Raw genomic sequence first — 13,887 nt, 5'->3', positions numbered from 1 at the left:
ACATTTCACGAATAAACAAGCCTGAAGAGTTACAAAACAGTTAAATAAACTTGATAGCAATGTTTCTAGTAATCTTATAGCAATATCACGATAGCAAGCTGTAATTATCATATCGTGATAATGATTTTTTGATCATGAATATCAAACTATCGATATTATCGCTCAGCCCTAGTGACCACGTGATCTGTGTAGCACATTAATGGTGGCACTGAAATACCCATACTCCCACTACAAAAGAACATTAATGTGTTCAGGTGACAGCGACCTCTTATATCTCCTGAGCAACCTGTAACTAGTTAACACAAGTTAATAGTTATATACAATCTGGTCGAGTGTACCATTATTTGTTCTTGATGGGCCTGGGTGGTCAAAATATTCCTTATAATTTAAGATACCTGTGAGTGATTCTATCCAAAAAGAGGTAGACATTTCAACGGTTTATTTTGGAACTGAATATTTGATGTGTGTCAAATGTGCCATTATGGACTATTTTCCTACAAATGTCTAAAATTCACAATTAACAAGAGTATAGTGTGTGACCGTATTCATCGCAGCAGGTGCCTCTTGTACTGTTCCTAATTTCATGTATAAATAGTTGAAACTGAAGAGGAATGGCCAGTTCACTTTTCAGTAATAATTATTGATGATTGAGCCAGTTGTAGTTTCCATAGTGACTGGTTTGATTGCAGAGGTGCTTCTTCATAGTACTGTTCTTAGCTTTTCATGTGGTTTTTAATGCTGTATAATGGATAGAACATAGTTGAAAACTTAGTGGAATAGCCACTTCGCATTGTAGTAATTGATATGTTCAGTTGTGCAATTGATTTTTATAATGTATATATCTGGTGCTATTTTTTCCTTAGATGCGTATCTGATGGTTTACCAGTAACGAGTTTAGGTTACTTAAAAAAAAAAAGTTAACAAACAATTGTAATGCAACTTTACAGTTGAGTAGGACCATAGAAATAATAATCCATGAAACAAACCATGACCCAAAGTAGGAGTTAAATGTCCACTAGTTTACGTAGTTGCAGGTCACTTGTTTCATTGCCTTTTATTTCTATGATCCCTACTCAGGTGCTGATCCCTACTCAGGTGCTGATCCCTACTCAGGTGCTGATTTTTTACATAAACTTTTATAAGTTTGATTAGATTAATTAATTTGTGAAAGTAGATGGCAAAATGTTTTACACAAAGATTCCAAGTTTCAGAATTACTTTTCTACATATGCTGTGTATAATAAATGATGGGTGTGGCTTTTTGTCATGTGACCAGCTGAGCAAATACGCACCTGACTATTTTTTAATAATAAATCACATTGATATACATTGGGTAAAATTTAGTTACAATGAAACAATACTTAAATTATATACCATCGGATTTGCATCTTCATTGGGAGTGAGATTGTATTCGCCATAAAGCAAACATGAGTTACGTATGTGTGTTTGTTTACAGTAAGATGTAACTTCATTGTCATCATATCTAAGCTTGAAATACCTTCTTGGTTGAATGCATGGGTGGATATAGGCCAATAATTGTTGTTGAATTCCCAAGATCATTATAGACAATCTATAACCTGTTACACTCATGAATTAAACAAATGCTTGTAATTTATAGTCACTAAACTCTGGGTATTCGCCAGATATAGCATTATTGGGTTTTCCCTCTAGACAATGAAGAAGTCACAAACACTACATCGTGAAAAATACACACTAGCCACTCAGTAGGGTGTGTACATAATATTAAGCTTAAGTAGCGAAGTGATAGATGGGACAGTATGCTCTCAATATTAAAAATGTATATATGTAAATGCTGTAGAACTCGTGAGAATTGGGATGGAATATTTGTACCAGGTTGCTTAGTAACAGCTTTAGTATTCATAGAGGTGTCTAGCAAACTGTCTAATACAACAATAACAATGTTGACCACTAGTATATATACACCAGCTGTTATTTTCGCCAGTTATGTGTATGACTTAGTATGACTTAGTATGACTTAGTATGACTTACATGAATACTTGTATGGTTTATACACTTTACTGAGGTGTTGGAGGTTTAATGAGCATGTGTGCAAACTTGTTTAGCTGAAATTTCAGTGTGTTAATCTGTAACTTGCTAGTCTTGCATGTGATATTTAAAGGTCCACTGAAATGGAAAATTCACCCGCAATTTTATTGAATAAACAGGTTGTTTGTACCATGTAATGCACAAAAACACCTTTATAATAATTCAATTATGTTGTTGTGCAGAGATATTAAGCCACAAAGTCTAGTTACGTCACATTGTGACGCAAGACTAAGAACTGGAAGTACTGTTATTACACACTTTGCAATGGGAAAGGTAGATAAACAGTGAATGTCTAACATGTAGGTGGCAACGCTAAATCAACTTCATAGCATTCCAAGATTACTTGAATGTTCTGCTGGAAAACAATAGTGGAGTTGTTCTGTAGTTGCTTGTAGCAGCTTGGCCTTGTGCTTCGCACTATTGAAGCTCACGGTTCATTATGCTTCACTGAAGTAAGATTAGTTTGATTTGCTTTCAAACTGGGTTAGCAGTACTGTGAAACAAACAATGTTATCTATATTACACTTTCCTGAGTCGCTTCTCCACCTGGTGGGGATGATGTCTTGCCAGTGTCACCATCGCAATTGTTTTTCCTCACATTTCTCTACCTCCATCCACTGTATTGGACCCTTCATTATATTCAAAACTAGTGTTCTGCGATATATCAGTAATACTGTTTATCGTGATAAATTATCATAACCAATTATCATACCATGACAATGTTTGATAACCAATATATCGAAATACTGGTATATCGATGAATACTGGTATAGGATTGCTTTTAACCTAGCCTTTGGTGTTTAATTATCCAATCTGTTGATGGTCTAGCAGACACGCCCTAAACAAAAACTTGAGGTTGTCACATTACAACACATGCTTGCTTGTACTGGACTATATAGTTTTTGGGATGATACCGCTTCATACTAGGCCCTAGAAATGATGCAATAGTTACAATAACAAACTAACTATATACCGATATACCGCGATATTTTCCTGTTACTAATACCGTGTATTCAAATTTCAATACCGCCGAGCTCTATTCAAAACATCTTAAGAAATATACTCAGACATGTTTCGACCACTGTACTGTTGATTTACAGTCCCTTTAACAGGAATTCTCAAGCATTCTTTAACCACAAGACCAGCGTAAAACAACTTACTGGCTTATAACTGGTTGCAGTACAAGTTCTTACCATGTTTAAAGTTGTTATGGCAGGTATGACGTGAAACTAAATCAAATCTAGCTGTACAATGTACACTTCTGTCGCTTCAGTGTCACCTCATGCGTACTAAGTGTCACCTCATGCGTACTAAGGTTTCTTTGTCTGATGCATTATGATGTAATATAATTGACAAACCACAATACACTAAAATGTGTTATATCTACTAAACAAAGCAAAATCTGACTAAATCACATGCACCAATCTATCCCACTAGTAGCAAGGATTGATAATAGCCAAAGTGTATTTTACCATTTCAGTGGACCTTTAACATACTAGGGTAGAACTGAGTCCTGGTCAAGTAAGTTGTCTTCTATCCGGATCATCCAGGTCTGACCTGTATATCTGGGTTTGATTATTTTGATGAAGTTGAAGTGATTTAATGCACTGTAGTCTAGTCTGCAATGTCCCAGTTTGTATTGTGAGCCAGATTGTGTATTACTGACTTTAGGTAGAGCCACAGTTGGTGTGTTACAATCTATAAGTATACATAAAGGCAAATGCACTGCTTAAATGGAGCCATACCCTCTAAATGATTGTTATTGTATGAACCAGTCAGCAGATCAGCTTAGTTTGTGAGCCGCTCCCACTGTCCATAGGCCTGTGTGTATCCATTATCTATAAGGTTTGTGGAAATGTGTGTGTGTTTTTTTTTGTTTTGTTTTGTCTGTGACGTACTTGGAGCCATGTGACGTGTCTGGTGTTTTACCGATTCCCACTTTTTAGGCTATGCCAATTCCTGAAATCTTTTTTGCCCTATTTTACTGATAATTAAGGCCACTCCAAATAAATTCTCTGTTTCCCGTCCACCGCCCGCATCTAGTTACTGTCAGCTCTAAATATTCCATTATTCCGTATTCTTCCATTATTTTCCGGTTATTCTTGCATACTAACAAGCTCAGCAAAAACCATCTTGAAACAGTGTCAGCTCATGTGTCAACAGTGCTATCATGTCAGCACAAACTTCACGTTTATGCTATTTTTGCAACTTAAAAAGGAAGGAACAAATTTAAACATGCTTTTATGCAGCTTTTTATGGTTGTGCCAGGAAAATAATGACTTGAAAAGCTGCTAATCTTATAATGAAATAATGGAAATGGACCACCCGCCCGCATGCAAATATGCTTGAGTCCAGGACGGGAAACAGAATTTATTTGGAGTGGCCTAACTGATATCCGATTGTAGGTCTCTACAATTACACTGGTGCGTAATGCACTAAATGTGTTGCTAATGCTATGAAGTTGTACACATAACACAAGTCAAAGCTGCTAATCAGATGGCTCCAACCATCATTGTTTATAATTGTGGTTACCACTAAACATAAACAAGCAACCTACCGACCCTCCAATGGGCGTCTGGATTCAGTGGAATGAAATGGTGGACTGGAATTGAATGGTGGAATGGAACGGTACTTAGGTAATTTCAATTAGTGGTCACCTCTTTATAAAGACCACCTTCTAACAAAGACCACCTTCTAACAAAGACCACCTCTTTGCAAAGACCATTTTTACTTTAATATCTGAATTGTTGTTTTAGAGCCCTAACAGTCTTATTGATGAATTGTTATGTCTAGAAGACTAGAAAAGCCAGAGTGATATCTGATCTATGATACAATACATTAATAGCTACAAAAACAGCTTGGGCCTTTGGCTATGCAAAAAAATAGATGTGTCCACGAAACTAAAAGCAACTGGCAACTAAAGGAGCTACTATCTGATGAGGCTAAGAAATGAATGTTAATATATACTGGCAACTAAGTATAATTTATAATAATCTTGGTCCTTTGTCATTGACTTGTGCAGTCTGACTATTCCTAATTAATTCCCTGTAAATCTAATAGGCTAGTAAATTGGTACCTTTCTAAATAGTCTGGCATTGTAGAGGAGAAAAAAGGCGGCTAAATTACTAGCCAATTAGAGTTACAGGGAATTAATTACGAATGCAGCAAGACTGTATGAGTCAATGATAAAGGACCAAATTGTTATAAATTATGGCGAGTTATTTGCCAGTATTTCTTGGCCTCATACTAGCTCCTTTAGTTGTCAGTTACTTTTAGTTTGATGGGGACATCATTTTTGTATAGCCAATATTTTTTACATGGGGTATATTGCTGTATTACAAATCACATCACTCTGACTTATTTTCTAGGCATTTGGCGCACAACTTATCAATGAGATACACTCTAAGACAACAAGATAGTAGCAATTTGAACATTAAAGTAAAATGGTCTTTATAAAGAGGTGGTCTTTATAAAGAGGTGACCACTAATTGAAATTACCTAAGTACTGTTCCATTCCACTGAATCCAGACACCCCCCTCCAATGGTTCTGCAGCTGCTGAAGCTGAATAGGCTAATTATCTGCTGGCCACAGCCCATTACATCCAATTTCTGATTATGGTAAAAACAGGTAATTATCAGCTTCTACCAATTACTGATCTGATTATTGGTACAACTCTAGCCATGTCCACTACCTGATCATTAACTTGTTATCACATTCAGCTACCCATACTTAATATACTAGCAGAGTACTCAAAATGTAGGTTTTGCTCAGGTTTATTAATCCAAGGTCAAATCCGAGTCAGTGGATCATCTGGTTAACCCAGTTCAACCCTGTGCTGTACTGTACCTAGAAGTAATGCCTGTCCATATTTGCACTTGGCATTGGAATAACACCATAAAACATGAAGGTACTACAGTTCTCCAACAGATTGTCGTCAAGTATGCTGATGAATGCTTTCAGATAGCTTTGGTACTGTACTATTAATAAGAGTAATAATTTGAGATGATGGTACTAACTAGGCATACTTTTAACCAATCCATTTCAGCATTTTTACTGAGTAGAAAAATTCAAGGAGAAAAGGTGTAAATTCCCTAACTCACAAAAATATTTCCCTTTGTAAAAAAGAGAATAATGTCTACATACATATATGATAGTGGATTGAAATGTTTTGTAATTACATTCAGAGGATTGTTCGAGACATGAGGGGGAAGATGTAAATTCTCTAACTTCCATATAATCACTACATATATGGTAGTGGACTGAAATGTTTTGTGCAAGACGTTTGTTGTGTTTGGCTGTTATGTATACTGTTAAATCTACAGGCTAGTATGTGTATAACCCAGTCTATTGCAAGTTCATTTTTTACATATTATTTACATGACAAACTGTTGATATAATACCAGTATTAGCAACCAGAATATCAAACTAGTTCATTAAGTGTAGTACAACAGCTTATTGTTAATGAATGACATAGTGGTTCACAGATTGCCATACAGTAGTATAATATCCTTATAAATGATGTTTACATGATGTATCTAGTGGTAACCATAACATTAATCTCATTTTATAGTTACCATAACAACAGAACCAAGTAATGTCACAGTATCTACTGGAGAAGTAGCAGTGTTTACTTGTACATTGATGGTTAGTACTAATATTGAAGATAGGTATATAATGTGGAAGAGATTTGATGACATGGGAAATAACATAACACTTGCATCCACTGGCCACTATATGATCAGTAATGACCTCACTGTCTCAGACATAATAAACAGTACACTAACAATCACTGATGTGAGGTTGGAACATGCTGGAGTTTATCAGTTTGAGATTCTCAACTACATAAGGAGTAGTAAAGTATTTCTCAATGTTGGTACGTAAACTTTAGTTACATGTACATATCTTCATAACAGATTATACATTAAATGGATGGAAAGTACATTACTGTATGTACATTGTAAGTTAATACAATATATTGCTCCTTAAATGCTCTCTCTCTCATCCACCACTGTTGTTATACACTGGGACATCTGGGGAAGATAATTTGGTGGTGGTTTGTTGTGTGTACACGCTACAAGTGGTGACAACTTATTTCAGTGCTGAGTATAATGTCTCAACATCTGCACTGTATCAAGTCTTGTATGGCCTTTTGCCAAAATTGAATGAGTCTGAAGATAATGTGCCATGTATCAAGACAAAAATTTCTACTGAAATAACCATAAGATGGAGTTTACACATTGGTATTGGAGACATTCTGAAAACAGCACCTTTGGTAGCATGTATTTAATTATCCTCACTTTAAGCAATGGAATGGAGAAGAAAATTAAGATATAAGTAGGTTAGCTTGTGAGGAGAAAACCGGCAGGACAGTGAAAGAAGTAGTGAAGGGACACCAACTGAAAGTACCTCACACAATGAAGACAGTACCACTCAAAGAAATGAAGTCAATTGACAATTTTTCTTCGAGACAATTGTATATCTACTGTACAGAGAGAACTTTGGAGGAGGAAAATTTGGCAAATCAAACAAAATATCACTGTTGGCGGAATAAAATTGGCGAATTGTTAGCAAAGTGCATGCCCTATTTAATTAATTAGATTATTAATTGCTATGCCTGAAACAAGGATCTGGAGTGCCACGCTTCTTTGGGCCAGGCATCAAACTAGAGCAAGGCCTGCCTCAATTATTTCACTAGTTAACTAGCTGTATCCGTGATCCTCAAACCTCACCTTGAAACGGGCATGACAAGTAGTGAGTGCTAGCTACCATATCAAGTACGATATTCACTATTCCACAGGGTGTAGATCTACTGTCTATATAGTATTATCTTTTTGTTGATTGCTGACTCCAGGCACCAGTAGCCCTTAGTCGAGTAGAAAATTGTTTAGGTTTGCTGTTTTCTTTACTAGCAAAATATTTGGATGGGGAATATTTGACCAATTCATGGTCATTCGCCAAATTCGTCCAATTTTAATGGCACCAAAGTTTCCCTCCATACAGTACTAATGAGACTCATACCTCAAGTACTGAATCAGACTCAGTTCTCCAAGAAATCGCTGCTTACGTGAAGGAAAGGCCACTGGATAGAGAGAAATCTCCACTTGTATGGTGAAGAGACAATGGTTGTAAATTTTCCCAGTCATCATATATAGTAGCTAGGAATTCCTGCCACATTCTGGTGACAGGCATGACCTCACCTTTGTGATAGTATATCCTGCAGTAGAGAACACACCTTCAGTGCTGGTCACTGTAAAGCTCTGATAACAATAACACATTCAGCTGGGGTGGATGTCAACATGTTAGTGTAAAATTCTTTTCTTCAATTTAGTGAACTAGTTGTATTAATAGACACTGTTTTTGTACTCATTTTAAACTGGTCTTAAATTATAGTAAGTAGTCATCAGTTAATATTCTTTATAAACAAAAATACTTTTGTGTTCAGTATAAAACAGTACAAGTGTTAAATAGTTGATCCTTTGTGGTGGTTATGACACTGTTACAGTCTTGCAAAAGTGGCTCCAACTGTCTGCTGGAATATAAACCAACATACCACAGTAGTTATTGGCTAATTATACTGTATTCACTTAATTAACACCAACTATTTGACTAATTATGTAACAGTATTCAAATACAGGAAACCACTATTCTATTTGATCCCTACAATTTATGTATGTTGATAAATGAAATTTTTGACAACGTATTTTCATCATACTAAATAATGGAAGTTTATTATAGCAAATTTAAAACATAGAGCAATAGAGGAAAAACACGCAATAAAGAAATACTGATGCCAAAGGTTTGAAAAGGGATACCTACCATATCTCTACTTACTATTCATGTAGCTTGATAGCTACCCTGTAATTCAAAACAGTAGTGGCTCTGCTAGATTGATGAATTGCAGTATAAAGCAAGTATATCTGCAGGTGTCCCTTGTTTCACTACATTTTATTTCGAGTCCCTAATTGAAATGGGTGCCACGCCTTAATTAGCAAGTTTTTAATTGCTTATGCTCTCACTTGACGATGTTGCCCTTGTACTAGTAGTAGATAACTAGTCACCATGTATACTTGAGTTAGAAATGATTCACTCATGATTTGGATTCACTTTTGGTTTCACTCATGGTGACTCACGAATGAAGCTCTCATGTGCATATGTTCATAACCTATGTGCATTTAATGAATTTCAAGTACAGATTGACTCACCAATTGAGCATGTCTACTAGTGACTGCAGTGCAAGTGAGTGTGACATTGCATTTTAGTGGTACTGTAGTTGGAATCATATCCTTGAAGCTTTATACACGTATTAGTAACAACTGACAAAACAGAAGAGTTGAGCATGAGGAATTACAAGTTCACGATACTGTTACACTACTGTACAAAGCACATTTACATACCTGATTTAGGTAATGTTCCACTTATTAATTAAACTATTGACAGCTACGTAAATTCTCAAGGACCACTGGCTGAATTGTGTCATACTACATGTGACCATCTAATGTACATAACTACTTAGTAACCATGTCTAAATACTCGCTATAAATTAAGGAGGTCAATTATGTATGTTGTTTCTGTTTACATAACAGTAAACAAAACAAAGTTATCAAACAACAAAGTCTATAGACTTTCATAAACACCAGCGTGAACGAACAATGGAATCCCAACTAACTATTGATAATGTTGTCATACAGTACTCTCCAAAAGAACAGGCCAACCATTTTTCTGGGTAACTGGGTCCTTCTTGGACTAGTGCACATTTGTTATGTGATAGTGCAAAGTGTAACCTTTCACAATAGGCAAGTTACATACATTGTTCTTTGAGTCATAAAGTATGTATTGATTTATAATGAAGACAATGTTATAAATCGATGGAGTCAGGTAAAGTCGACAGTTGGCTGTTTTATCCTGGACGTGGTATGGTGGACGTGAGTGCATTATAGGTTTCAACTTTATCTGAAAGCTTGATAAGAATTTAAATATTTATATATGCATACAGTATTAGATGGCTAGTTTTAGCTTGTCATTAATTATTCGTCTAATACCATACCTGTTTCACTGCCAATACAAAAATCTCAATAGTAGCAGTGAAATTTATCCCGTATTTCACTGGTAGCAGTGAAAAAGTTGTAATTGCAATTTCATTGGCTAGCATTTACGTTAACAATGTAGTGCCAATTGTTGACACGTCTAGTACATAGTGACAAATTGCATACATGGCAACGCTAATGCACAGCATGCTTATGTGCAGCGAGTATGGTATTGACTGGGAATAGCAGTGAAATTTGGGTTAAATACCACTCTTGTTGCATTGAAAATTGAAATTTCACTTGGCGAATAGTACCAATACTACACCAAGTTGTAAAGGTATGAAATTGCTTTGTGGTTAGAAGTTTTGGTGAAAATCCTTACTACATGTATTTACTGTATGTATTATGACTGTATGTGTTGCTACGTCAATGATGAAGTTGTATGGTTGTCATTATTACACACAGACTCACCTATAATAACAACACAACCAAGTGATGTCACAGTGTGTACTGGAGTAGTAGCAAAATTTATCTGTAAAATAGATAGGAATGGTAGAACTGGCATTGGTATTGATGATGTGCTGTGGCAGCAGTTGAGAAGTGATAGTATTAGCAATATATCATCTGGATTACATCCTTTCTCTATTACTACAACTATCAGTAGTGACATACTAACTAGCACACTCACAATCAGTGATGTGAGATGTGCACATAATGGATCATATCGTTGTATTGTACCTGATGTGATGACTAGATATGTGATGAGTAGATATGTGATGAGTAGATATGTGATGAGTAGATATGCTTCCCTCATTGTGATTGGTAAGCAGTAATAATTTAAATGTGTGTACCTGTAGTAATTAGAACTCAAATAGCAACATATGCATCAGTAAAATTCATCATGGGTAAGCATTTGAATACTTAAGTTCTGTAGTTCAGTTGCAAGGATTTTAGAAATGACAACAACCCCAAAATACTGCTGCTAGAAATCATTTACAGAGTACTTTATTCAACAATAACACTGCAACAAATTTTTACTAACTTTGACATTATTGAAAGCTTTGTTTAAAATGTCACAGCCTTTAAAGACAATTTCATGGACCATGCTAGTGGTTCATAATAAAATTGCCCATGTTTTTCTTGCAAAAATGCACTCTTGGAAAGCATCCTTCAACTGAAAATGTGTGGTGGTTCTTTGCAATGAGTATACTGTAGTGAGAAAGGAAATGGTAAGTATTTTAGACAAAACTTGTTACATTGTACATCTTCATCAACCATGATAGTGAGTATATATACTGTGTAGGGAATTATCCATGTAATTGGATATGCATCAAAATGCACCTTGGAGAAGCATCCTTCATCTCAAATTACATTGTGCAAATGCATCATGTGTAGTTGTCGAGCTGCTGGACTAAAACTTGCTTAGCTAGTAATCGCTATTTACCCTGAATATTTGTTTAAACAATGTTTCTAAACGTTAGTGTCTAGATGACATAATTAGTGTTGCACCAATATTAGATTTTGCTGATATTTTTATAACCGATGTTGAATAATATTTTCAAGTCGATAGATGTAGTCAATCTGATCAAGACACACGGTAGTGTGTCATGCGGCCCAAGGAGCCGGCACGCCACACCCGTGAGTATATTGACAGGAAGAACGAAAACGTCATTTTCACACCTTTGTATCTCGGTGATCACTTATCTGATTGGAACCAAATTTGCTACACAGTTGCCCGCCAGCCAAGGGACTCTACATTCCAAATTTGAAGGAAATCGCTCCAGCCATTTCCGAGATACGAGCTGCCAAAGTTTCGTTTTTTTTTCTTTGTTTTTTTTTTTCTTCTTCGTCTTTTCGCACACTTGCAAAAATTGCTATAACAAGCAAACGCGTACTCCGATCGCCTTGAAATTTGGCACACAGAAAGGGAGTCCAACGGCGAATCCTAGCATCAAATTTGGTACAAATCCGATGAATGGTTCAGGAGTTATGACCGATTATTCGCGTAAAACAAGATCGATTTGTTGTCACACCTACAGGGTAAACCGCTTCATGGAATGAGTTGAAAATTGCTACGTAGATGGAGTAACCATCGTAGGAGTGCCTTTTGGTGGTTTGATAGGAATCGAGATAAAGACCACGGAGATATGACACAAAACCCAACCTGTGTCACAATTACGCGATCGATTTTTATGAATAAAAAAGTATTAGTTTTCACGCCTACTAGGCAAACCGCTTAGAGCAATGAGCTGAAAATCGGTGTATAGCTGGAATAATCTTCATAGAAAGTCCTTGCAGCAGTACAGAAGAATCGGATTACAAACCACTGAGTTATGATTCGAAAGCCAACTCCGTGTAGCAAATGCGAGATCGAGATACTCTAATAGAACAGTCACCCTAATAGAGCATTCGGCTAATTTATTTACTCCATTATAGAATTTTATTACATCACAAGTTATTCTGTAGGGAGTTCAGCTGCAAACAGTTAATCTTATAGACAGTTCAGCAAGAAGACAGTCACCATGTGGAGAGTTAAGCAAATATATCACTATAGAGATTCAGAACATTACAAGTCACACTGAAGAAAGTTCAGCTATAAACAAGTCATGCACTGTGTAGAGAATTCAGCTACAATTAAGTCACTCTCTAGAGAATTCAGTTACACAGAATTCAGCTACACACAAGTCACTGTGGAGAGAGTTCAGCTACAAACAAATTACCCTTTAGAGTGATCAGCTACAAACAAAACACTTTGCAGGGTGTTCAGCTGCAACAAATCAACCTTTAGAGCGATCAGCAATGAACGAATCAACACAAATCTACCTGTAGAGAGATAAGCTAGAAACAAATCACCCTGTAGAGAGTTCAGCTACAAAATATCACCCTGTAGAGACATCAGCTAGAAACTAGACACAATGTAAGGAGTTCAGCTACAAGCAATCACCCTGTAGAGAGTTCAGCTAAAACAAATCAACCTGCAGAGAGATCAGCTACAAACAAATCACCTTATAGAGAGTTCAGCTACAAACAGATTACCTGTAGAGAGATCGGCTACAAACAAATCAACCTGCAGAGAGATCAGCTACACACAAATCAACTTGTAGAGAGATCAGCTACAAACAAATCACCCTGTAGAGAGTTCAGCTAAAACAAATCAACCTGCAGAGAGATCAACTACAAACAAATCACCTTATAGACAGTTCAGCTACAAACAAATTACCTTGTAGAGAGATCGGCTACAAACAAATCAACCTGCAGAGAGATCAGCTACACACAATTCAACTTGTAGAGAGATCAGCTACAAACAAATCACCCTGTAGAGAGATCAGCTAGAAACTAGACACAATGTAAGGAGTTCAGCTACAAGCAAATCACCCTGTAGAGAGTTCAGCTACAAACAAACCAACCTGTAGAGCGATCAGCTAGAAACAAATCACCCTGAAGAGAGGTCAGCTACAAAAAATCACCCTGTAGAGATATCAGCTAGAAACAAATCACCCTGAAGAGAGGTCAGCTACAAACAATCACCTTGTAGAGAAATCAACTACAAACAAAACACTTTGCAGAGAGTTCAGCTACAAACAAATCAACCTTTAGAGCGATCAGCAACAAACAAATCAACCTATAGAGAGATAAGCTAGAAACAAATCACCCTGTAGAGAGTTCAGCTAAAACAAATCAATCTGCAGAGAGATCAGCTACGTACAAATCACCTTATAGATAGTTCAGCTACAAACAAATTACCTTGTAGAGAGATCGGCTACAAACAAATCACCCTGCAGAGAGAGCAGCTACA

At 36.4% G+C, this 13,887-nt stretch overlaps 1 protein-coding gene across 9 annotated transcripts in view; it reads left to right on the top strand.

Moving 5' to 3' along the window:
• LOC136260943 (uncharacterized) overlaps positions 1-13,887 on the top strand; it is a 196,093-nt gene that overhangs the window by 3,000 nt on the left and 179,206 nt on the right. For all 9 annotated transcript variants that reach the window (XM_066054880.1, XM_066054886.1, XM_066054929.1 and 6 more), the window contains exons 2-3: positions 6,638-6,940; positions 10,557-10,913. In XM_066054880.1, the coding sequence (XP_065910952.1) occupies positions 6,638-6,940; positions 10,557-10,913 (660 nt within the window). The remainder of the gene's footprint in view (positions 1-6,637; positions 6,941-10,556; positions 10,914-13,887) is intronic.

Source organism: Dysidea avara, chromosome 1 (assembly GCF_963678975.1).
Source record: "Dysidea avara chromosome 1, odDysAvar1.4, whole genome shotgun sequence".
Taxonomy (NCBI): Eukaryota; Metazoa; Porifera; class Demospongiae; order Dictyoceratida; family Dysideidae; genus Dysidea; species Dysidea avara.
Note: the sequence above shows the minus strand (reverse complement) of the source record. Positions and strands in the feature narration are given on the sequence as shown.